The following is a 27,214-nucleotide window of genomic DNA, read 5'->3' on the forward strand; positions in this document are numbered from 1 at the left end:
TATATATTAATATGTAGCTACTGTGCTATTATTGAAAGTCAAGACATTGCTGTAATAGGAAATAGATAATATGTAGCTACAGTGTTATTATTGAAAGTCAATATATTACTGTAATAGGAAATAGATAATATGTAGCTACAGTGTTATTATTGAAAGTCAATGTATTAATGTAACAGGAAATAGATCATTTGTAGCTACAGTGTTACAATTGAAAGTCACTATATTACTGTAACAGGAAATAGATAATATGTAGCGACAGTGTTACTATTGAAAGTCAAGACATTTCTGTAATAGGAAATAGATAATATGTAGCTACAGTGTTATTATTGAAAGTCAAGACTTTGCTGTAATAGGAAATAGATAATATGTAGCTACAGTGTTATTATTGAAAGTCAAGACATTGCTGTAATAGGAAATAGATAATATGTAGCTACAGTGTTATTATTGAAAGTCAAGACATTGCTGTAATAGGAAATAGATAATGTGTAGCTACAGTGTTATTATTGAAAGTCAAGACATTGCTGTAATAGGAAATAGATAATATGTAGCTACAGTGTTATTATTGAAAGTCAAGACATTGCTGTAATAGGAAATAGATAATGTGTAGCTACAGTGTTATTATTGAAAGTCAATATATTACTGTAATAGGAAATAGATAGTATGTAGCTACAGTGTTATTATTGAAAGTCAATGTATTAATGTAACAGGAAATAGATCATTTGTAGCTACAATGTTACAATTGAAAGTCACTATATTACTGTAACAGGAAATAGATAATATGTAGCGACAGTGTTACTATTGAAAGTCAAGACATTTCTGTAATAGGAAATAGATGATATGTAGCTACAGTGTTATAATTGAAAGTCAATATATTACTGTAACAGGAAATAGATGATATGTAGCTACAGTGTTATAATTGAAAGTCAATATATTACTGTAATAGAAATAGATGATATGTAGCTACAGTGTTATAATTGAAAGTCAATATATTACTGTAATAGGAAATAGATGATATGTAGCTACAGTGTTATAATTGAAAGTCAATATATTACTGTAATAGGAAATAGATAATATGTAGCTACAGTGTTATTATTGAAAGTCAAGACATTGCTGTAATAGGAAATAGATAGTATGTAGCTATAGTTTTATTAGTGAAAGTCAAGACATTGCTGTAATAGGAAATAGATGATATGTAGCTACAGAGTTATTATTGAAAGTCAATATATTACTGTAATAGGAAATAGATAGTATGTAGCTACAGTGTTATTATTGAAAGTCAAGACATTGCTGTAATACCAAATAGATCTTTGACTAAGCTTTCCTTACCTTACATTTCTATCAAGTTATCTATTACTTATCTTCAATCGCATTGTGGCCTGCCTGAGAGTTCGACGAGAATAAGAAAAAAATCAGAAATATACCATCAGTTATTTTACAGGTTTGCTTTTCAGTTAATCTTTATTTCAGATCTAATATTTTAGAATAAATGACATCAGTTTACCTGTACCCTCACAACAACTGCACCATCCTCCTCCTCCCTACTGTGAGTTTTGTGGTGATATCTTAATAATACTAGCTTCTCACCTGGTACCACCTGCTGAAGGTGGTCTTGTCCTTCACTTTCCTTACTCCATCGGTAAGAAGAAAAATTACATCATAGCATGGTTTATCATATGTACTAGTCACATACTATTGATGTGATATTGTCAAAAGCTGGAATGAATAACCAGAAATCCAAGCTGCTTTGTAGTAATTCCTTGCCACATTTTATATGAGAAAATTAAATGTAAACTGTGCAGGCGAGGTTTCTTTGCAATTTAAAATCGTACATCATCATCATCATCATCCACAAGTCTGACGTTCATTTAAGATTTTCCTTCGAAGCTCTTCTTGCTATTACCAAAATATTCATACTTTTGACCTATGGTGACCTCAAGTGACCTTTTTGACCTCTGGAAAAATTGAAAAGGATTCTTGCACTGGTTAAGGTAGATGGACGTACTGAGTTTGAAGTTCACGCAGGCTTTGGTGACATCAATACAGAACTCAGACAGTGGTGTGTTAACCAAATTAATATTATGCATACAGAAGATACACTAATCAACATGACATGTTGTTAGTTTTTGAGTTGTTAAGTTAAAGGCACTGAAGACTCGCACCAAACAGCGAGCAGCCATCTGAAAAAGTTAACTTTCAGTTGCTTGCAAGTGAAGCTTTTTTTGTGTCGCTACAAAAATGCAGACAGTAATGAAACGTGATACTTTGTTTTCTTTAGCTGGACCTGAGATGTCCATCTCTGTATCGTTTATACACTGTGCTGTGGGTATTGACCGCGGCTGTATGTACTGACTGTACACTAGTGTCTAATTACCGAAGGTAGCAAGCTGTGTGTGTATTTTCTGGGATCGATGGTGGTGTCTAACACTTCTGTTACACCTCATCAGAAACTAGGTCAGATTACCGGCATTAGACGTTTCTTTTTGCGCGAGTCTTCACACCCTTTAAAAAACAGATCTCATAAATGGTACTGTATTTTTTACACTACAAACCTCCCTTTTGGAGTCCATCTATGTACCTTGCATAAGACCCATTGTTTAAGTCTTTATATAAAACAAGGCAACTAGTATGTTACGTAGATTACAAAACCTGTATTACGGACATCAAAGCCATCTATATTCCTGCATACTTCCTGTCACATTTTGACAGGTATTAAACAATACATATAGTTAATACATGAGGTAATACATAAGGTATTACATAAGGTATTAAACAATACATATAAGTATGTTTTTCTGTCTTTCAAAAATTCATGCAATTTCGAAATGAGGTCAAGTCGACTATCCCAATCATCATGACTTTTGTTTACATGAGAATTAACCCTAATCATTAAATCTTTGTATCAAAACCTTACAAAATTAAAAAACTAGGTTAATCAACTACTCTATTGATACTGTAAAAAGTGGTTATAAGCTTTCTCCACCAGTATGATTGCTACTTATCCCAAATAATTCTCTGAACTTGATCTTCATGACCTTATCTTTATAGTCCTCCGAAAAATTCATCTTTACCTATGAGTTTTATTTTCACAAAAAATTACTTTCGTTATACGGCTCTATCTGGTGCTCTACTTGGAGGACTACGTGGAGATTAATCTCTCATTTAACATTCGGTAGTACGCTAGCCGTCTTAAGTACTGAATTGTCTTTGAGCTGATAAAAGTTTGTTCCAAGAATGCAACTTCCTGAGAATTTGGTCTCTTTCTAAACTGTCGGTAAGGAAGCTCCGTATTGCCTTTCTGCCTTCATTCTACCGGCTTCGATGGAATCCTTCGCCCAATCAGAGGTCACTACGTGGAACTTGGTTCTACGGGTCCTACCAATATTCCTGTACTCTGGTACCCTGGACAGGTCCCTGGTGGAGGGGGACAAAAAACAAGAGTTTATGAACTGATGGACTGGGAGACCGCAAAAAACAAATCAGTATAAATTGATCGTAGTTTGCCAGATTTTAAAAAGTGGTGTCATCATCTACCACTCCTGTAAGTATTCCAAATTTCCCTAAATTTTGGACAGTTACAGGCCGAGCTGCACCTGGTCCATTATTCCTCTGAATTTAAGGGTCTGACACTGAAAGGAACTAAGTACTCCTCCACAATGAAAAATTGCATATCCCTCGGATGAAATAAAGTAACGTTTATATGAAATCTCGTTTCATAGCTAGAACATTTATCATTTTACTTTACACAAACATAAAGAGAAATTATTTAAATAAGACACTTTACAATCTTACCTAGAATCCAACACTACATGGGTAACATCATCTTCCAGTGTTGCCACGGTCACTGCTCCGTAAAACCTCATCTCCAAGGCGACCAAGTCTAGCGAACAATCTTTGATTTTCTGTTGGATGTGGACAAAAAAACGATACTTTGAAGAAGGCATTATGTAATTCAATGACCACAGGGCAGTTGGGGGTTACCATATTTCATTTGAACAAAGGAGGAAAAGTCATCACGTCCTCTGAGAAGGGGTAAAAAATTCAAATCCTGTAAGATCAGAATGGTTGAAGGACTTAGTACTGACAACCTGCCTTTCTTTGCCTTAATTGGAATAGCCAGATGGTCAAATCACTGTGGAGAAAGTTTGTAAGCCGTATTAAATTTATCACAATGTTGTCCGAACTACCTTAAAAATCCTGGCGTTTTTTTCTTCTGTAAATTCAACCAGTGAGGTAGAAAAAAGAGAAAACATGTCCGGGGAAATACGGACATATGGTAACCCTAACCCAAGCAGTATCACTTGAGAACGGATACTATTTCTGACCGTATTTACGACTGCCTCAATATCGCATGTTCGTAATACATTACAAATTGAGGAAATTGTAACCAACTGCATTTTATCTGTACATTTTCTGTTGTTGATACAATGCTAATAAAGTATTTTGACAGGAATATTAGAAAAAAAACGATAAAAAAAACAAGCAATAAACATTTCCACTTGACCAGAAGAGTTTATGCTCTCATCAATTATTTCGCCATAAAATAAACATTCCAAAATATTACATAATTTAGAGGAATACATTTGAAATATTAAATGCCTATAAGAATTACTGCTTCATGTAATTTTTTTTTCTTTCTATATTGTGTTATCAGATGTTAACTCTAAAATTCCATCAATCTTTCTCCTTCCAGAATTACTTTTAAATCTTTGGAAAGAAAACCTGGATGTAAAAATTTTACGACTTACTGTGGACTGATCACCGATAACAAGACAAGAATCCATGTACACCTTACATAGTCGGAACAAACCCAGTGGCGACTCTTGTGGAAAGTACTTCATCTCCAGTTCGGCCATTGCTTCTGGAGTAACTTCTTCGTTATTCTGTTGAGAAAATAAATTTACCACAGGGAAGCAATGAAACAGTGCAGCCTTCTCTATACACTAAGGTGCTCCTATTTCGATATTAATGAAAAGTACCCTTTTTTCCCATGTTTGTATCATAATAAATGCTGCCCTCTCTGGTAAGAATATGACCTTCGTGCTGGCAAAATAGATGACACCAAAGAATCCTCATTGTACAGCACAAACTAAAACAAAATACCTCCTTATAACTTGGGTTCTGACTTCACAACCTCAACTTGCATTCTTAAATAGCTATAATCTAGCTTCTCTTAATTTTATTTGGAAAATAGTGTGAACTCACCTCTGAGTCAACTTTTCGGAATACTTCTTTAAGTTTCTCTGGGTCGACATCTTGGGTAAAACTGTCCCCGTACCGGTCAAAGTCCTCTGCAAATTTGGCCTTGGTGTCGGGGGACGTGTGTATCATGTGAGATGGTAGCCATGGCATATACCTCTCATTTTCCTGCGGCAAAAATCACAGAAGAGCGAACAATTAGAGTAACATTATTGCCAACATTGCTATGCGTCTTGATATGAGAAATTTGATTGGGGGGGGGGGGGATTATAGGATAAACTAACCAATCCATATTTGAGCTGGAAGGTCACAAAACCTTGGTTTTTCAACTTGTACTGCATAGCTAATATGATAGTTTAGCTCTCCTTCATAATAATAAAATGTTGTCAAGCCTTGGTATCTTACATATTTATTCAGTAGTTTACATATGTTTGGTCATTACTATTAGCTGATATTAAATGAATTAGTCTAGTCAGGTCTAGCATAGGTTTGGTTGCCTAGTAGAGTTTAGTCTAGCATACTGTAGTCTAGCATAGGCTAGGCTAGCCTTGTAGAGTCTCGCATCGTCTAGGCTAGCATCATCTAGCATAGTCTAGTAGTCTAGCCTAGCATAGTCTAGTAGAGTCTAGTGTAGTCTATCAGTTTAGTCTAGCATACTCTAGTCTAGCATAGGCTAGGCTAACCTTGTAGAGTCTGGCATCGTCTAGGCTAGCATCATCTAGAATAGTCTAGTAGTCTAGCCCAGCATAGTCTAGTAGAGTCTAGTGTAGTCTATCAGTTTAGGCTAGCATAGCCTAGTCGAGACTAGTCTGGCATATTCTAGTCTAGCATAGGCTAGGCTAGCCTAGTAAAGTCTCGCACGGTCTAGGCTATCATCATCAAGCAGTCTAGCATAGTCTAGTAGAGTCTAGTGTAGTCTATCAGTTTAGGCTAGCATAGCCTAGTCGAGTCTAGTCTGGCATATTCTAGTCTAGCATAGGCTAGGCTAGCCTTGTAAAGTCTCGCACGGTCTAGGCTATCATCATCAAGCAGTCTAGCATAGTCTAGTTGAGTCTAGTCTATCAGTTTAGGCTAGCATAGCCTAGTTGAGTCTAGTCTGGCATATTCTAGTCTAGCATAGGCTAGGCTAGCCTAGTAAAGTCTCGCACGGTCTAGGCTATCATCATCAAGCAGTCTAGCATAGTCTAGTCGAGTCTAGTGTAGTCTATCATAGTTTAGGCTAGCATAGTCTAGTCGAGTCTGGTCTGGCATATCCTAGTCTAGCATGGGCTAGTCTAGTATAATATAGCATAGGCTAGTCTAGTATAGTCTAGCATAGTCTAGTATAGTGTAGTGTAGAATACCAATGGTTAGGGAACAACTCAATGTATGGATCCATGAATTCACATCATTTTTATGTCAAGCATTCACTTTTTCAATGAGTAAAAAATAAATAGCTGTGATTCTTATTTGTTCTTATAGTAAAATTTTGCAAAGATCAAATACTTTAATTTTGTTCATTGAATGCAATTTCCAGATAAGTATTTTTCTTGATAAAAAATGGGTACTTCTCAACAAGAGGTTGTTTTCATATCAGAACAAGTTAAAAGCATGACAACTTGAAAAGTGCTCTGTAAACTGAGCACAAGCGTCAAAATAAATTTGTTCAATAAACAGATTAATATTCACACCTTGCATTCCAGTAACCAAGAGGCTTTGACCACATCATAAACATCAGACCTGAAAATGAAAAGTCAAGGTTCAAAGATTTATTACTCAAAGAATGAGATTACAGATGTTTATCATATGTTTTCTGATTTCTTGATCATACCTCAAGATGTCTTCCAGCACAATTGAGTTCAAAATGTACACCTAACTTTTATTGCAAAATCAACTTCATTATTTCTTTCAAGTTAAAATGTTTCAGTGCCAGGGAAAATATTGATTGACAACATTTCTTTTGATGTAACCTTAGAGGTAAAGAGGGTTATGGATGTACTATCCTTTACATATTCTATCAACCTTATCCTTTCTTATCCTAAGTTATTACTTATTCAGACAATTTCAATGTCCCCTCATGCCCCCCCCATCTCCCCTCCCCTACATAAACCTCTCTCATTTGCAGGTATATTTCTTACTTGATAACATTTCGTAGTTTCAAGCTGACTTTGTCTGCTAAAACACAAAGGGTTTCTTGACCGGGATTTTGGACGATCTGACCTCCGAGTTCGATCACGATCTTCTCCAACTCCGGTTTGGTCTTCCCGGGAGGTCCGTTGATGACACAGATTTCTTTATCGGCGAGGATCTCTGAGACCTAAAATAACATAGGTGATAAATATCGGTGAGTAATGATGAGTTTAATACACCAATGCATATTCAACTGCTCAGTAACCTGGTTGTTTTCTGTATAAATTCTCTCAACAATAAATACATTATCTTTGTTAAGTTTGTTAGGTATTAATTAAACATGACAAATGCAAAATCCCTTGTGAAACTTTGTTGCCTTTTGAAAATTCACCAGATAATTAGCTTAGACCTACCACACTTTAAGCAACTAGGTACTAGGTAAACTTGGCCTAGCCTACTTTGCAGATAAGAATCTGGACTGTTGTAGTTATTTGTTACCCTGCTGATCCTTCTGAACCAGGAGTAAAATCTTCTCCGACTTCACATGAAACCATTGCTCAAATCACTTGGTTCTTGTGGGAAACATTATCATAGGGTTCTATGGTCTCAGTAATGAGTGCAAACCAACTTTGTTCAACATTTACTGCAGTAAATACTAAATTAACATTTTCTGGAGGAATTTGCTGCTATGAAAAAATATTCAGATGATATTTATGCTTGAGAGAAACAAATAATCTTTAACACTTCATCCAAAGTATCAATTTAAGCAACAAACTAAATCAAAAATAATCAAACTTCAAATTTTATACACAGAAGAGTACGATACCTTCTGCACTTCAGACGAATCGACACCACGGAAACGTGCCGCCACGGCAACTGGTCTGTTGGCCCTGGATATGACCCGTTTCTTTTTTGGACTTTCATCTCCGTCCTCATTCATCCCTGCATGTCGGGCAGCAAGTTTGCCTTGTGATGCCTACGAGGAATAGGGTAGGTGAATCCATATTTATGAACATAACTCCCGACTAAATTATGAAATATTTGTTGTGGTCAACTCTCTCAAAATTTCGATTCAGCTACAGATTAGCACCTTACACAGTAGATGAATCTACAACTAAATTTCAAACAAATTAGCACAGGAGAGGGGGGGTTTTTTGGGGGGGGCTGACTGATCTTTCTGAAATTTAATAATAAAATGCCTTTTTGGGGTTTTGAGAGAGTGAGCAGTCAAATATAGTTTGCATCAATTATCAGATCTGAAATTGAACCAATCATAATCTTCCTTCCTGTCTCCAATACCAACCCCTTAGTTTAGTTTTTGAGAGCGTGGTGGCCAATTGGCTAAGGCGTCGGACTTGTGATCCAAGGATTGCTGGTTCGATTCCTGCCTAGTTCATTACGTTGTGTCCTTGAGCAAGATGCTTTATCTCACTTGCCTCTCTCCACCCAGGGGTTAAATGGGTAACTGTGAGGTAACTTGTCATTGGGCGCAGTACATAACTGGGGGTAATATAACGTCTGTAAAGCGCTTTGAGACCTATCGCTGGTATAAAGCACTATATGAAAATCAAATATTATTATTATTATTAGTTTATCATTATCTTAAAGCAGAAAATAGAGAATATCACACTATACCACTCTGTTGCTGCGGTTTGGAATCATTTTGAAATCAAACTTTCATTTCCATACACTCTGATTTCATTTTTTTTTTTCCGGGGGGGGGTGGGGGTGGGGGGCACTGATATTCTCACCTCTCTGAGGTTGTCCAGTTCGTCTGTGGTCATGCACTGGTGCCACTCTTTATCGTCCCGAACCTTCTCCAGCCGAGGAAACCGCAGCGTACAACCGGTCTTATACGCGTTAGAAGAGTTGATTTCTGCGGCTTTGATCTGGACGATGAAAGACTTTGATGGATCGAGGTAAAGTTCTGGCTTTTCCTGAAAGAAAGCAAAACATATGTAAAAATTATTTAAAATATATTAAATTATTTAAATATATGCATCGGCAAAAATATTAGAAACATTCGTGAGTATAGACATAGGCCAAAGGATCAAAACATTCATAATTAAATGCTTAGGCAAATGTATTAAAACCCTTTTTAATTAAATACATAGGCAATTGTATTATTCATAAGTAAATACAAATATTAAAAGACATCTAGGCCAAAGCATTAACATGTTCATAATTAAATGCATAGGCAAATGTATGAAGAAATTAATAGTTAATACATAGGCCAAATTATGAAAAAAATCATCAGTAAATAAAGATATTGAAAAACATCTAGACAAAGTATTAAAATCATAAGTTCATATTAAATACATAGGCAAATGTATAAACTCTACATAGGTAAATATATTGGCAATTGTATTAATCATAAGTAAATACAAATATTAAAATACATAAGCAAAGTATTCAATCATTCCTAAAAACAATGCATAGAGAAAAGAATAAAAATATTCAAATGTAAATACATAGAGTAGTTCAAATACATAAGTAATATTTCAAATGTTCATAATTAAAATACAGTTTTAATTATAGAAGAGGGCAGGGTTTAGTTTCTGACTTTTGCAAAGTTCATCTGCATCGGTCCCCAAGTATGCCTGAGTCAAACAATATGAGCCATCCATGCTTTAACTTCAACAGATGTTTGTTCTCCATACCTTATGAAGTTTTTCCGTAGCTGAGACATTTTATCTAAAAGCAGAACACCCCCACCCCATGTCTGGGAAAACATTTGATGGTCAGAACTTCGGGGGAGGGGGAGGAATTGCAAAAACTTCCAGCACTTATATTTTAGTATGCTGAGCCTTTTGGTCATTACACAGTCCGATTAACATATTCGTCGGTCCACAAATACTTATTACCTTTGTGCACTGTAGGAATTTTGGTGGATTTTCTTTTTTGTACGGTCTCCAGTGTTCGGCTAGTTTCTGATTGTATTCGTGCAACTCCTTTAAGCTGTAACCAGAGCCAATCTGTCCAGAAAGAAAGAAAAATGGTGAAAAAATATTTAAAGCATAAAAGTATTAAAAAAGCCAAAGTACTTATTAGATAAGAACATTGAGACTGATATTAAATCAAATTTTTTTATTTATTTTTTTAAATATTTTTTTATTTATTTATTTATTTATTTAAAAATACTAAAAACCAGTAAACAAGACAGTTCTCTAAAAATAAGTGATAAAAAAACATTGCAAACAAATCCCAAGTTTCATTCGTGCTCCTGAAAATTTGCAAAGCCGATAACAAAGCAACTTCGTCTTTATTTAACTGTTTTCTTTTTAAATTTATTTTATTCAGTAGCATTTTCAAACCTTACGGTAACGTGTACAGACCAACTGACAAATACTGACCGATTTAACAACTTGGAGTAGCATTTCACCCAGAAGGGGTTCGTTACTTTGATGGTACTTTTGCAAGACACGTTCGATCTTTAAAAGTTGAAACAAAAGTAGTTCAAAAGGGTAAAAGCAAACAACTTTGAGTGGTCTTGGTAAAAAATGACAGATAACGGAGATCAGCATAAGATGTAAACGCTAATTACTTAACGTTTGATTACAGTATATCGCCCTCCCTTGTAACCCTTCACCTCCAAGCTCTCACCCTGTTAACCCCTCAAATCCCTCCCTCATTCTGAGAGAAATGAAATCACTTGCGTTTCGGTCAATGAGAGCCTTTATGTCACACTGTATCAACACCCCCTTCCCTACCTTCAAAGTCCCCAACCCCACCACCCCACTCCACCCCACCAACACCCCTCAATCTCTCATTACAGGAGAAATAAAACCGCCGGTTTGCTTACTTTGGTGAACGATTGAAAGACGGTAGGGTGTTGGCCCTCTCTGGGTGGTATGGCAACAGCTAACATGAAGTGTGAGATCATCTGTGCCCTGCTCTGGAAATATAATAGAATGTTAAAAATACCTCGTAATGATGATATGATAGGCACCTCAGTTAATCCCTCTGTCTGTGATGTGTATCGCACTGATAAAATCCTATCCATTAAGTACAATACCTGCAATCTACGCCTAAATTAACCTTTCATTTTGTAATATGTACCTCACTTAACCTGTCATCTGTAATGTGTAACTCAAAATTCCATTTTTTTCCTGTAAAGACACAAACTTATACTTGACCCCTTCAGTTATAATTTGCACTTTAGTTAGCTTTTAATATGTAACGTGCATCTCACTTAACCATTTCTGTATAAAATACACTTCACTTGTCCCTTCATCTGTAATTTTCACCTCACTACTCCCTTTACCCTGTGCCATGCACCTCCATAATTCCGTTAGGTACACCTCACTGCATTCTTTATTGCTAATGTGCACCTCCCTTACCCCTTTACTTGTGATGTGCACCTCCCTTACCCCTTTACCTGTGATGTGCACCCTCCTTACCCCTTTATCTGTGATGTACACCTCCCTTACCCCTTTACCTGTGATGTGCACCCTCCTTACCCCTTTATCTGTGATGTGCACCTCCCTTTACCTGTGATGTGCACCTCACCAATTTACTTCTCATGTGCAATTAATTCTCTTACCCCTTTATCTGTAAAGTGCATCTCAACTTATCCATTTCTGTCTAACATGCAACTCACTATATCCTTTATATGTACATTAAACTACATTATGCTGTATCATGCACCTCCCATATTCCTTAGGTACACCTGACTGTGATGTTCATCTCTACTTATCCCTTTACCTGTAAAGTACACCTCACTTACCCCTTTACTTCCAATGTGCAATTCCTCTATGCCTTTTCTCGGTAATGTGCAGCCCACTTATCCTTATACCCTTAATGTGCAGCCCCACTCACCCCTTTACCTGTGATGTGTGCACTTCCCTTATCCCTTTACCTGTGACATGCAGACCCACTCACCCCTTTACCAAAGTAGCCGCCCACGATGAGGAGATCCAACTCATCCATGAGGTTATCAATGTACTCCGGTTTGATTTTTAGCCACCCACTTCCTGTTGACAAACAAAATTTATCAGATTGAAACTATAACCAATAAACAATAATTATCTACAGTCAAAACTTAAGCAACTAGTGACGTGTTATTATAATGTAACTACCAGTAAAATTATGCCAAGAAATAATTTTAAGTCACCAACAGCAACAAAAGAAATTCTAGAAACAGCTTAACAGGAGCACAGAAATTGGAAAAAAATGTAAAATATGAGATTTTTTTTTGTAAAAATATGTGAAGTAGGTAGTTATTTCCTACATTGTGGAGAATCCCTAAGAAAAGGATTAGATGAAGGTTGGTACTGACAGGGCTGAAAAAATAGCAAAAGTGAAAGGCATTAATAGGCCCTGTACCATGATATTCACCATGCGTCATTTTAGTTCATTGTACACTAAGCAACAAACATCAGATTCTAATACACACCCAGCACTGACAGTATAAAACTAGAACACAATCTTTACTAAGATAAAAATATTTCAAAATAATGAGAAGAATGAAAACAAAAGAAAATTAAACAAGAAAATGCTATCTCCAAAAAACAGATGGTATAATATTCTACTGCTTTGTCATTTTAATTATATTCGGTAAAAAAGTTTACAAAAGAAATTATCTTCATTTCCTCAATTTTCTCATAAAGGAATATTGCTGAGATAAGCTGAAGTACAGTAATGTTGTTTATCTTGCTATAGCCTTTACAATACATTAAGGCACCATATACAAAATCAGCTATGCGACTGCGGCGCTCCCGTCTTCCTGCAGTCTGATTAACCCAAAGCAGAGCCCTTCACCACTGCTAAGCTGGCTGTGTCCGGCTGCACAAACAATAGTACTCAGTCTCCATTCAAGGAAGTAATGATAGCGTTCGGCTGCGAGCGGATGATCAAATTTTAACAATGGAATCTTTACAGTTAAGTTTCAAGTAACCTCAGAACGTTTTTATTCCTTCAACTGATGGAGCAAAATAAAGAGTCCAAAATAAAATTTTCCATCGAATCATATCACTTTGGACATGCACTGGTGCAGTACATGGAGCGCAAATATACACACAAGTATAACACGCTTACACAAGACAGTGACCATAACGTTTTCCTATTGCGGCTTTGTCGTTCGACCATTCGATGCGCGAAGAAAGGAGTTTCTACAAGAATACTTTTTTGAAAGTCACCTGCTTTTATTTTTCTAACAAGATGATGGTATATCCACACGGATAAAGCATTTCAATTACTTCAATACTTCAATTTTCTATATAATTTACCGTTGGTTCCAACAACAAAGAACATTGGATATCAGAAATCACACCGTGAATAAAAGTGAGACCGTGCGCTTACCTTTCCTTTTATCAGGTCTGTAGGTGGAATCTGGATGTTTGATGATTATCCCCTCCTCGTGTAAATCAATGGCTTCGTTTAGAGCGTCGACGACTTCCGATCTGTGAACACCAAAATCACACAATGATATTTTATGACCAGTTAAATCTCTCTCTCGCAACTGAGCATGCAGTATAGACATCATGTCAAACGCTTGCAGTATATCCAACCGACATTAGTTACCTACGTGTGAGATTTCTTCTATTTTCACAGTTTGCTGTTAAGAACTGTCCATTACTGATATGAATAGGTCCCTTGGGAAACATGTTTCAGGGATGTGCCCACGCTGGGCGGCACTGTGCGGCCCCGCCCAGCACTAAAAATTACCGTCCAGCACTGTCTTAAAAATCGTGAATCCTGCCCAGCACTATTTTCATCTAAAATCCTCACATTCCTAACAATATATTCAACATAAATTGGGCCTAGCCTATGCCAAAATCATACAGACTAATAATGCATCAGTTACGCATGTTAGAAAAATTACTTAGGCTCTCAATCGGTCCCTTGTAAAATCTCTTTGAAACAAACTAATAACTTTTACCAGGTACGTAATATATTTCACTAAAAAATAATTAAAAAGTGTAAATTGTTAGCAAAACTAGTACTTGTGTATGTGCCAGCATTTGGCATCTGAGCACCTTCAAAAGTCGACAGCGATCAGTAAACCTGGCAATCAGGAAATCCTGGGCACATCCCTGTGTTTTCTTTAATTATTTTCTTAATTTAGTCCGTCAAATTTGCACCGTGAACAATGAGATCATGGTACGTACATTAAAGACTTGGGAACCAAACCAAAATTGATTCTATAAAACTTTGTTGGAAGAAACAAATAATCTGGGGCTGAGTAAAAAAGAAATCTTTAAGAAATCCCTAAGAATTCAATTCTTGCAACCTATGTAGATCTCTTAGCGTAGAAAGAGGCATATGAGTGAATACCATTTGAATTCACAATCAGAATAACGCAAAGTTTCGACCAATGAAAGACACACACAGAGTTGTATTTCACTCACAGAGAATTGCGAACCAAATTGGAAAATGGAAAAATTTGTGTCACTGAGTAAACGATGAAGAAATATTTGAGAAACATAAAAATAAGAACAGGATATAGATCGACTCACTTTGTAGAAGCCTGCTTCTGCTCCACGATTTGAAATCGTCCTGGCACGGGGTGAAAGACCCTGAAATCAGAGATGGAAAGAATCACAGAGGGTTGGGTAATTTTGTTTTTCTAAATGTTTTTGTAAATGTTGAAATATAAATCTGCAAAAGTTCTTTTTCAAGATAGCTATTATCATAAATAAATATTCCTTTTGGTTACAATGAGTATCATCAGATTTTTTTTGAATGACAGTAATGTGAGGAGGGTGTAAATGAATATTCATGACCACATAAGTTGGGACAATTTTTTATAAACTGTTCTTCCATGTCGAGCTTCAAAGCACTCGTACTGACAGTATGAGCAATACGAATAGTTTTGTTCCGTCAGATAAAGATTAGGAACTGTTTATACTGTCAGTACGAGTGCTTTGAAGCATGATATGGGAGGAGAGTATGGGGTGGTGTTAGCACTGAAAAATTCTGGCTGAGTGACTTTCACCACGTATGAATATGAAAATGAAAATGAGAAGAACAATTTTTATCTATGAATGTTTATAATAAATGCAAATTAAATATTTAAACAATAGTGTTACTATATATCAGAATTTAAAAAATTTTTATTTTATTTATACATGTTCATTTATGGTTGAAGCTAGTCGTTGAAAATTTGTCAATGCTAATAGCACTTTGTACTGTCCTTCTATATCATGCTTTCAAGCACTCTTACTGACAGTATGAACAGTTCAGGAACATATCTCTGGTATTAATTTGTTCACATGTAATAATAACACACTCTAGCTTTGGGACAAAACAAAGACGGTGAAACACAAACTTATCAGGAAGGACATTCCTGTTTCCTGAAAATTCAATACTTACTTCTTTAGATATGTTAAGCGTTCGCGTACCGGTCGGTTGGCTAGTTTCTCTCCATTGAACATCAGAATGTCAAACACACAGTAACAGACTTGGATACCTGAATATTCGACAGATAGCGGAAAATGAGCTGATACTTTAATAGCAAACTAGAATGAAATTTCAAACTCAAAAAATTAAAAATTTGAATCACAAACATTAGTAGCAGCAACCTCAGATTTGCTAAAGAACCATTGTTTTAAATCATTAATGTTCAGGTATCACATAACATACAGCATCCCTTATGCTGGATTCCATACTTCTTTCCTCTACCCCTCCACCATCTTTTAAGCTGACTGTACACAAAAGATATAAGGCCCTAACAACTGCTGCAGCTAGCACACTGCTTACTAATAAGACCATTTTCACTGTTTTTAATGTCCCTACCATACTTCAGGTTCAAAGTCTCTTATCTATATAATAGGACATTTTGGTTTTTCATTTTTCTTCTTGTGAGCTTGAATCTTTATTATACTGGGGGGGGGGGGGGGGGGGGGGGAATCAAATTTATGAATCTGAATTTTAAACAATGACAGCCCATTCTTTGAATTTTAATAAAAAATAAAAAAAGGCCTAGTCTCTACAAGAAATCATTTTTATGTGTATGAATATGAGGATTACGATAGAGAACAACAGCCAAGACCAAAACTTAAAAATAGTTTGCAAATACAACTTTAAATGTGTAAAAGTAAGTTGGCCTGACATTTCGATCCTAGCAGGATCTTCTTCAGAGGCTAAATGACAAGTTACAGTAACAGAGGGGACAAAAACATGCACAGAATACAGACAGGTTAATGAGCACGGTGAACACAATGAAAAAGACTTTAAACTTTAAATGTACAGAGATCGGTGTGAATTCATAAAACTGATGAACAATCTTACCTTCCTCATCTCGGAGTGCCTTCACATCAAAGTTTTCACCTTTGGAACTGACGAGGTAAAATGCAGGAAAAAGTTGTACAGATGTGCAGATGTACAGATGTACAGGTGCCTGCATGATTCCATGAAGCATTTATAACTTTATAACGATGTACTAGACACTAAAGCAAGAAACTAAAGCATTAAATGGGATGTTAAAGGGAGTGAAGACTCGCGTACTAAGAAACGTCTGATGCCGGTAATCTGACCTAGTTACTAAGTGAGGTGTAACAGAAGTGTTAGACACCACCATCGATCTCCAAAAATACACACACAGCTTGCTTCCGCCGGTATTTAGGCACTAGTGTTTGGTCAATACATACAACTATGGTCAATACCCACAACACAGTGTACATAGCAGCGATGGACATCTCGGGTCCAGATAAAAGATAACAAGGTATCACGTTTCATTACTGTCTGCATTTTGTAGCGACAAGAAAAAAAATTTCACTTTCAAGCAACGGAAAGTTAACTTTTTTTCAGAGGGCGGCACGCGGTTGGGGTGAGTCTTCAATGCCTTTAAACTACTTACTGCCTTCCTGTCCAATCATCTCCATCTTCCCAAAGTTAATTACTTAATTAATAATTGAAGTGAAATAGATGGCTTGCTTTCTGTTCATTAATGAGACAACATTCTTGGCCATTGCTTTTTTATCTATTTTGTTGTTATTTATGTTTTTACTACTATTAAAAAAAAAATTCTAGTATTATTTTTTTTTTTTTTTTTTTTTTTTTTTTTTTTTTTAGCTGAGCACCTTTTTAGAGAAAACATGGGAAAATATGAGTAGAAAGTGTAATTGTATGGAAAACGATGTTACATTTACCAAATGATGACACCTCTTTTAACAATCTATACCTTAAATATAATATCACTTACATCAATGAGTCTGTCTTGGTGTTGTAGGCACACATCTCCCCATCCAAGATACAATTCTGCACATCACTGCAAGATGGGAGAGAAATTTGTAACAGATGCCATAAAACAAATTTTCATAATACTTCAAGAAAACTTGGTAGCCAAGTCCTTGTTACATGATATTTATTAAAGAATCTAAAATGTAAATTTCCTGGCAACATGTTGCTCTCTATATCCCCCCCCCTACCCCACCCTCCACCCACCTCCACGTTTTTTCCTCTTTCCTAAACCCCTTTTGACTTATCCCAACTTCTGATAGTGGTAAAGAAATAAAGACTGGATATTGATTAAGTTTTCATCTTGTACAAAATTACAATAATTTTGTCCTCTTTTGATCCATTAGGTACCCATCTTGAATGTACTTTCAAGCCAAGTGTTTCTGATTCTGATTCTATTTCTGATTCTTTTTTCTAGTTTTTGGCATAATCTTGGAACTTAGTTTTCTATACTATTTGAAACAAAAATCTCACAAAAATGTAATTTATAAGCTTGCTGGACAAATCCCTTTTCAAATACTGAAGATATCGTAGAAACAAAGATTGGAAAAAATTTGGTTGAATGGATATTTAATGATTCGATAAATAATATTCAAATCGATGAAATCTTCTTGAAAGGAAGCTTGATTTTGACTGATTACAAGTTATCTTACTTTAAAAGAAATGGAACTTGGTGTGACAAGGCAAAATTGACATAAATTTGGCAACCAAACCCAAAACAGAAACTTAACTTCTATTCCTCCTTTCTTTACTTCCCTTCACACAAACATCTCTTAGTTTCATGTTGGATCTCTCATCAACTATTTCCTCCTCATCTCTTGAACCTTGAAACATCATAGGGTTTGATCAATACTAATACATCACATTGATATAATCCTTGAATTATAGGAAATTTTTATTACCTTTTGAAACAATTTGCGATGAAGGGTGTCAAACTTCCCGATAATGGGGATTCCCCAAAAGATGATGAGTAGTCATGTGACCTGAAGAAGTAAAAAAAAAATGAAGTAGGTTTACATGGTAAATAAGGTTTACAGGGTAAATACGGTTTACAAAGTTTACATGGTAAATACGGTTTACACGATAAATATGGTTTACATGGTAAATACGGTTTATACGGTAAATATGGTTTACATGGTTAACACAGTCAATACGATTTGCACGGTAAATATGGTTTACACTGTAAATACGGTTTACCCAGTAAATACGGTTTACACGGTAAAACGGTTTACATGGTAAATACGGTTTAACAGTAAATAAGGTTGATACGGTTTACACAGCAAATAAGGTTTACACGGTTATACCGTAAATTGGCGATAGGAAGGGCATTATTGTTATTTTAAAAGATGGCTCTCTTAAGTTCTGTATTCTACCATACTGATAGCCCAAGAATGGGCCCATGTGCCTTCTTGGTCCACAACCTTTTTTTTTGTTTAAATTTGCCAAAAGGTTTTGTTATACCTTCTAGAGAAGTACTTGAATTTATCTCCGTCCTTGTGTAGTTGAATTCTCTCTCCATCTAACTTTGTCTCGATATAAAACGGTTTGTGTTCCATGTGCCTTTCAACCTAGTGAGGAATAGGAAAAAACAAGGTCAAAAAAATCAATCTCAAAATTTTCCATTTGCTTTTAGACAATTGCATTATACAGACATGTGTGAATAAATATCACAGAAAATGCATGATTCGTTAGAAATGAAATGAATTAAGGCCTTTGATTAATACTATCTCGACGAAAGTCTCATGGGAAGAAAAAGATCTGTTTTTATCTACATTTGTAATTTGTGATAACTTAGGTGGAAGTAGGCGAGCGTTTCAATTTTGTTAAAATCCTATCACTATAAGAGTCGGCCGATATCCTAGTATCCACAAACATGGTGGGGAGGGTCAACATCATTCCTGGCTTTGGCCAAGTGACCGATGTCATTTCTTTGAATTGGACCAACCGCTTACTTTATTTTGAAGATTTATAGAAAAGTTGTCAATGGGTTTGTGGAAATTTTCCTCAATTTTATTTTCCCCCATTTTCTCTATATTTCAATTTCACTCTCCGACCGAAGAGAATTTTCAAAGATAACAAACGGGAAATAAGTTAGCGTTCACCGTTTGTGCAGCAGTTTTGAAGTTCACAATTTTCTCCGAAATATATATATATATATATATATATATATATATATATATTAGTTTTAATGACATGGTTCTCAATAACTCAAAGAAAAATGTTATACATATTTGCATTAGTGTAGCAACTTGCCACATTTTCTTGTATATAGCATATTAAGTTATTCCCTCAGGGAAATTGCTAAAAGAAAAAAGTCTAATGCAGGGATTCCCTAACTTTATCCACCCAAGAACCCCCTGTGGATGTCCACAAACCCCCAACTTTTCGAGACACAATCTGAGTCATCATTATACTATAATACGCATAACAGTACTTCGTAAAAGATCAAGTTCATAGTTTGTCGATAGGTACGACTTTTGTACATTACTCAATTATATGATATAACCGATTTTAGTTCAACAAAAAGTACTCTAGTTTTGACTTTCAGAAACGTCTCACCAACCCCCTAGGATGGACTCACGCACCCCCTGGGGGTTCATGCACCCCAGTTAGGGAACCCCTGGTCTAATGTAAACATGACAACTCATTCAATAGAGAAGAGCTGTAATGCATGGATTACATTAACTTTATACCTGGTTCGTGTTGGCTCTCATTCCCAGCATCGGACTAAACGGTGAGAACAGACTTATCGCAATATCATTCAGTCTGGCTTTGGGATCAGCTAAATCTGTGCAAACCTGAAAAAGATGGAATAAAAAGTGAAGAAAAGAAAAAGTCAAATCATGCTTCTTTTATATAAATAATATGTATACATTATACATGTTACTAATATGAAATAATAGAGTCTGAAGGGACTTTCCTATTATCATGAACAAACAATAAAACCATTCTTACATTCGACATACCAATTGGTTTGATAAAATTTGTCCTTCCATGGAAAGTGGTCAAAAAGAATTTGTTCTGTATGTCTGCATAAATATCACCCAAATTCATAGCATTTGGCAACCATCACCAATAGAGTATAAAGCCCCTAACAGGCATATGTGATAATACCCTCCAAGTTTACCATAAAGACCTCTCCTACCCTCCCCCATCACCCCCCCCCCCCCTCTTTTCCAGTAACATACTCTCTTGCAGTATAAAAAGTCTGTTGTGGTGAAAATGAAAGCAATTCCAAAGAAAATATTTGTTTCTATGTGTAAATTGCATGGTAGGGAAAGAATGTAAAGGTTTTGTGAAAAACAACATATTATGCTTACCTTTGATAAGCTGTTTGTAACATTGAAGAAATCTTCTGCATCAGAATGGAAGACTGCAAAGATGGAAGCTTGACTAATACCAACTTTCATTTCCTAAAATAATATAAAAAATAGTATAAAAGCATATAAAAATAATATATAAGCAAGAAAAATTTGAATGCTAACATACAATGGTTTATGTCATCTGTTTGTCTGCGTAAGTCATCACATGAAGCAATAAATTAAGGTTTGGATAACATTTGGATTTATATTTATAGATAAATGAAGATTTTTACAAAGAGTTGTGACAGTATGAACTTAATTAAAATTGAATCTAATTATTGATATTGTAAGTGAAGGTGGATTAACTTTATTGTTCATAATGAAAATAAGTTATTGAATTTGTTGGATAAATTGATCAGTTTTAGCGGACAGAATTAACTGTTTGTAAAAACAATAGATTAATTTGAATGGTAGGTCTACATTCTGAATGCATGTCAACAAATGAAATATGTATTCCTTTATGACAGTAATGAGCATCATTCTTAAGGCATCCCCAGTAAAAATCCAAAGGGGTGGGGGAGGGCAACAAACTTCAGTGTTTATTATAACTATCTCTTTGTGCTCATTAACCTGTCTGTATTCTGTGCATGTTTTTGTCCCTTACTGTTACTTGTCACTTAGCCTTACTTTTACACATTCTCCTACTCAGGTTCTCTAGTGGATAAGCAGTTTGCTAACAGTTTTATTTTATTTTTATTATAACTAGTTAACTGTCAAACCATTATAACTGGTAAACCGGTTTCAGTTTAAAGAAGAGACTTCACCCGTTAACCGTCAAAATTGACCCAATTGACACTACTATTAGCAAGAGGGCGGTTTCCTGAACTTTTGTTTAAACTTCTGTTATTTTTCGAGCCCTCTCTCCTCCCCTTCCCCTCACCTTCATTATCATTCTGATCAACCATTTCTGTTCGATGGCACTAGTATTTCTCAACAGATGCATCAAATTCTTCTTCACGACGTCCTTCTTCTTGGCTGCGTTGTTCAAGGCGACAGCGTCGAGGCAATCGTTGACTTCCTTGATTGTCAGACTGAATGAGAAGGGAGTGGAGACAAGTTCATATTTATTCTTGCCTGAATTTATTTTTAATGAAAAGCTCAAAATATTCAGTTATGGTAACATTTACATATATGCCAACCTTGTAACAGGGGGGGATCACTCTCACAGATGAGGGGGGATGGGGGGGCAAAATGGTCTTATGCTGTAACTTAAGCTTACCCATATGGGATTTACAGGATCTGTGTGAGGAAGATAGAACATGGGCAAACTCACAGTAAATACCCCAGAGGGAATTCTTTTTCTGTAACATTGGAAATGGTACATGAAGACAACAGCTGAAAGACTTCTTGCTACTGAGAGTAGAAGACAGTTTTGGTACTATTGCTCTTATGTGCATAACTTTGGTCAGAACCAATTCCACTTGCTCTCCACCTACATTCCCCCACCCATTATCCCCTCCCCACTCCACCCCACCCCCTCAACCAAACCTTGAGAAAGAACATGGTCAAGTTGAACAAACCTTCCTTTCTCTGGACATCGATTTCTGAGGACAAAGTAGGCAACACTGGCAAAATCTCCAGCTTCCTGTAGATGAAAGAGATGTTTTATATAAACATAATATTATAATTAGTAAACATTATTATATATTAAAAAAAATTATATAACTATAGGTGCTTTACAAGAATTGTAACATGGTAGTTTTCTCAAAACAATTTCTGTGACATTAACATCGAAGATATCTCCAAAGCAACCGATTACATTTTTATCACCTTCAAGATGTCAAAACTTCAAAAAAGCTACCCACTTGCATATGTAGATGCTAGCTGGAGTTAAATTAAAGTTAATGTCATGGAGCTGCCACTGGCAGTCACACTTGGAAAACTATAAAGTAAACGAATCATATAATAAAGACGTCACAGTCCGTGCGTTACTTTAACAAAATATATATATATATATATATATATATATATATATAGATATATATATATATATATGTATGTATATATATATGTATACTCTCGTGGTCTACAAAGAAGTGCTCACCTCAGTCTACAGAGGCAAGACTTTTACATGGTTTATTGCACATTGTGAATTGGGTATAAATAGTTGGCAAGCTTTTAAAATAATTAGTCAAATTAGCTAGTTGCCTTTAACCCAGTCGTTTATAATTAAATGCAGTTTTCAGTCGTTATTTTACTTTCTACACATACAAAGAACTACTAAAATATATCCCGGAAACTCCGAGGTCTACGTGGATTTGTGATGTCATGGCTGGCTTACTTGCTTGGCTGTCGGTGCCCGGTAGTTCAGTAGCTTCTTTGCATCAGTGCTCTCCTTGGCAAGACCAAGTATTTCAATATAGAGTTTGGCAAGTGTGTGCTAACAAGATAAGAAAGAATAATATTTATTCACATCAATTTAAGGCAAAATCTTGTAAAGACTCAAAGGGGTCAGAATTTGACATCTAGCAGGACTAGAATGAAAATATTATGCAAAGGTATAATTATTTAATCATTAAAATAAGATCACTCAAGACCATCAATAACGCATAGTAAAGTTTCTCCTTTCAATGCAACTTTAATACACAAAAGAAAAATACTACAACCACATTGCAGGGTTATTACAGCTTACTTCAAATCTAACCCACAGGTATGTGTAATCCTATGTAATTATGTGTAATCCTATGTAATTCTATGTTATCTCTTTTCTCTAGACCTAGGTGCATGTATTTTGCAAGTTCTGCAATCTGTATATAGGTGGATTATTTCCAGTCTGACCTATAGGTATGTGTAATCCTAGGTAATTCTGTGTAATCCTATGTAATTCTCTGTAATCCTATGTAATTCTATGTTATCTCTTTTCTCTAGACCTAGGTGCATGTATTTTGCAAGTTCTGCAATCTGTATATAGGTGGATTATTTCCAGTCTGACCCATAGGTATGTGTAATCCTAGGTAATTCTGTGTAATCCTATGTAATTCTCTGTAATCCTATGTAATTCTATGTTATCTCTTTTCTCTAGACCTAGGTGCATGTATTTTGCAAGTTCTGCAATCTGTATATAGGTGGATTATTTCCAGTCTGACCTATAGGTATGTATAATCCTAGGTAATTCTGTGTAATCCTATGTAATTCTCTGTAATCCTATGTAATTCTATGTTATCTCTTTTCTCTAGACCTAGGTGCATGTATTTTGCAAGTTCTGCAATCTGTATATAGGTGGATTATTTCCAGTCTGACCCATAGGTATGTGTAATCCTAGGTAATTTCTGTGTAATTCTATGTTATTCTCCGTAATCCTATGTAATTCTATGTCATCTCTTTTCTCTAGGCCTAGGTATATTGTATCCTGTAACTGTAATTTGTATATAATTCTAGTCTTGGTTTGTCGGCTAATATTCCAGGGATGTGTTGCTCACTGGGTCATGTGACCAGTTGTGCCCAGTATACACTGTATTCATTGAAGTTAGAGCGAATATAGTTAGAGCACAGACCATCAGAATATTAGTTTTCCTTTTTTTTATTTTACTTAGAGGAGGGAGGGTGTTATGCACTATAACCTTAACGGATGTCTTACGCTTTGTTTAATTGTTTGCTGTAACAACTAGAATTTGTAACCAGCTTGTTGTGCTTGCAAATTAAGGTCTCCGATCATGAGCAAAAATGTCAAAATATTTTGTAACTGTTTGTTGCATCAGTGTCAGCATAGAAATGTGTACATATTACCATTCAAAATCAGTATCAGCAATTCAACATAACATTTTCAGTAAAGTCACATTAATAGAACAGCATCTGACAACTATTTTCAGTACAGAATATATCCTTGCCTGTATATTTCAGTCATGTTTGACTTACTGGCTGAGTTTAAAGTTAAAATAAAATTGGCAGGATTTAAGAATGTTGTAAAAGGACTGGTCAATTCACAAACTTTTTTCCTATAACAGGACGGTTTGTTCCTGAGCCTAGACCCCATGTAATACCTCTTTGATGCCATAGGCCATTCTCTCCCTCTCCAACTGCGGTAAGATCAGTCTCATAGCAGGAAAAAAAGAATCTTTCTGTTGAAAAGGAAATAATTATTTTAAATTTGGACGATTTCTTATATACTACACAATACCACAAAATCACAGCAGATACACCAGCAAGAAACAACCATATAAACAAACTTGAGAAGAAAACATTTTTATCCATAATTTACTTTTGCGGGTGACTTTGCTATTCATTGACTTTCTGTACAAAGTTACCAGACGGTTATGATCAATCAGCAGCACACAGCAAGTGACCTTTAAGTACAAAACTTCACATTGTCAAAGCTTTACAATACAGAGTCCCTTGCCCCTCCCACTTCCATTTTACCCCATCATCTCTACTCATAACAATTTGTAAATAGCCTACCACATTTGGGTTATTTTTGTGAAGTTGTGTGTGGCATTCCCGCCATTTCTCCAGGAAACTTTTGAAGATGGCTTTCTTGTTGTCACTTCCTTGTTTACGTTGAACTTTCTCCAAGAATCCACACAGCTCAGCGAAAGGGATGTAAGTTGCAACTGTCTCTTCTTGAGGTGTACTTTGGTCTGCCATAATGTAAGAGCCTGGCATGCAGTCAAAATAATAATGAGGCTGAAAAATGGAGTTGAGAAGAATTGAAATGAAAAATGTCAATTAATTCTGTGAAATATATATTGATAAGGAAACTGCAGTGTTAAAGGTATTAAGCACTGTCCCTCCATATGATACAAAGTCAAGTAACAGTCACGTGTAGGCCTATTCAAAATTCAAGAAGCAATTTAATCCCTTCATCAAAACACTGTTCCATGTTTTCATACACTAGGCCTTAGCATAGACAAGGCCAACAAATGTACTATAATATACCAGTCTATGCGTGCTACACTCAGTAGAGCCTAGAGATATCACAACTGATATTACATTGTAACGAAGTGAAAGTTGCACGATGTGTATACTAAGTACCAATCATCCATAAGTTTCACTCAGGTTACGCTAAGAAGTAATAATGCAGAACGAGGCTGGGGCAATGATCTACATTTCATCCACGCAGTGGAGTGTGTGCATGTACCACTTCCACTACGAGAACAAATTTGTTTGATTTTGGATTAGCTGTTTATATATCTCGACAGGCAGCTCTGAATCTGACATACAGTCCATTGTAAGGAGGTGTCATTGAAAGTAATGAAATCGGAGAGATGTTTCATGCAGTTATAATTAGTAACAATTCTTACCTTCGCGGATTCAGTCCCACAGAAATTAATACAGTGAGAGGCTATCCGTAATCAAAGTCACATAGCATACGAACAGTTTCCATTTCAGTGGTATGCCTCAAGCTGTAACTTGTCTACGTTCGTGACGTCATCATACCTGGTGAAATTGGGTTAGCTAGAATGAAACTATGGAAACAGAAATGTCTCGGGTGACCATTTCAATCAAAGAAGCAGCCTCAGCTGTTAATCATGCAGGATAAACGGGTAATAAAATCATAGGAGACGGTGATCTTCGTTAACACATTGCCAGCTTGGTTGACATTTCCTCACTCCCCCGCTCCCCCCCTCCCCCACCCCCACGCATATATAAATACTTCTCATCCCTAAAGTTGAATGCATGGTTGGTTCACTTCATGACATTGCCAAGGCAAGCAATGAAGGTTGTTTCGGCTCTCCCCACCGTGTTTGTTGATACTAGGATTGTTTTTGACCGACACTGAAGTTATATTGTGGTAGGATTTTAACAAAACTGAATTAACTGATTTTTCGCTCATTACCTACATTAATTAGCTGCTCCGTTTGCCTCGCCAATCAATCGACATGGTAGACGGCTGGAAATGCAGTTAATTTGCAGCACAACGGTCTGGTGAGCCGAAGAAACATGCAACAGCATCTCAATTAATTTCCTGCAGTCACTTACGTTAATGCTGTGTAAAGGTAGTAGCCTTACTTTAGCAGTATTGCATCGCTCTTGGGCAATAAGTATCACACTGGCTCCACAATCCCTGTTCCTTTGCATTTAATGAAATTAATTCGGCCCCCACCGTAAAGGAACAAAGACTCTCCTTTGGGTTATGGCTTCGGGAAGATTGCTGAATCCTTATGGCAATATGACGTACATGACGTACAAAATGAGAGCTCTTAGGGTAAAGGGGGGGGGGGGGTTCGTCAAAAAGATCTCTGTCGTATAAGTTGTAAGGATGATTGTAACTTGGCTAACTGCATCTGTCCCTGTAACATAGATATGGAACTTAAATCCCTTTTGCTTAACGATTATTAAGGTACTAGTTAAACACATATAGCTTGTAATATGGACCATTTCCTGGATTCTATATTTTTAATCTTATTTTTTCTTCGTGTTTCTTTTACTCC

The 27,214-nt window shown here is 36.0% G+C and overlaps 1 protein-coding gene across 1 annotated transcript; it reads right to left on the minus strand.

Annotated features, from left to right (window-relative positions):
* Window positions 1–1,115: 1,115 nt before the first annotated feature.
* On the minus strand, window positions 1,116–26,188 carry LOC139964598 (DNA ligase 4-like). The gene is made up of 26 exons (XM_071966320.1): window positions 26,084–26,188; window positions 25,242–25,466; window positions 24,827–24,904; window positions 23,128–23,226; window positions 22,367–22,431; window positions 21,727–21,877; window positions 20,805–20,897; window positions 20,178–20,282; window positions 18,946–19,052; window positions 18,387–18,467; window positions 17,450–17,515; window positions 16,537–16,583; window positions 15,619–15,715; window positions 14,763–14,822; window positions 13,606–13,706; window positions 12,187–12,278; window positions 11,108–11,200; window positions 10,170–10,280; window positions 9,057–9,242; window positions 8,132–8,281; window positions 7,314–7,492; window positions 6,867–6,915; window positions 5,203–5,364; window positions 4,746–4,880; window positions 3,790–3,899; window positions 1,116–3,411 (listed from the first exon to the last, which is right to left on the minus strand). The coding sequence occupies exons 2-26, from the start codon at window positions 25,443–25,445 to the stop codon at window positions 3,261–3,263; spliced, it is 2,772 nt and encodes a 923-aa protein (XP_071822421.1). The 5' UTR covers window positions 25,446–25,466; window positions 26,084–26,188; the 3' UTR covers window positions 1,116–3,260.
* Between the last annotated feature and the right edge of the window lie 1,026 nt (window positions 26,189–27,214).

Source organism: Apostichopus japonicus, chromosome 23 (genome assembly GCF_037975245.1).
Source record: "Apostichopus japonicus isolate 1M-3 chromosome 23, ASM3797524v1, whole genome shotgun sequence".
NCBI classification, from domain to species: Eukaryota; Metazoa; Echinodermata; class Holothuroidea; order Aspidochirotida; family Stichopodidae; genus Apostichopus; species Apostichopus japonicus.

Coding starts and splice junctions, on each gene's coding strand:
- LOC139964598 (XM_071966320.1), bottom strand. CDS start 25,445: ATGCCAGGCTCTTACATTATGGCAGACCAAAGTACACCTCAAGAAGAG. Junction 13,707..14,762: donor CAGAAGCAGGCTTCTACAAA/GTGAGTCGATCT, acceptor TGGTGTTCACAG/ATCGGAAGTCGTCGACGCTC. Junction 3,900..4,745: donor TTATCGGTGATCAGTCCACA/GTAAGTCGTAAA, acceptor CACATCCAACAG/AAAATCAAAGATTGTTCGCT.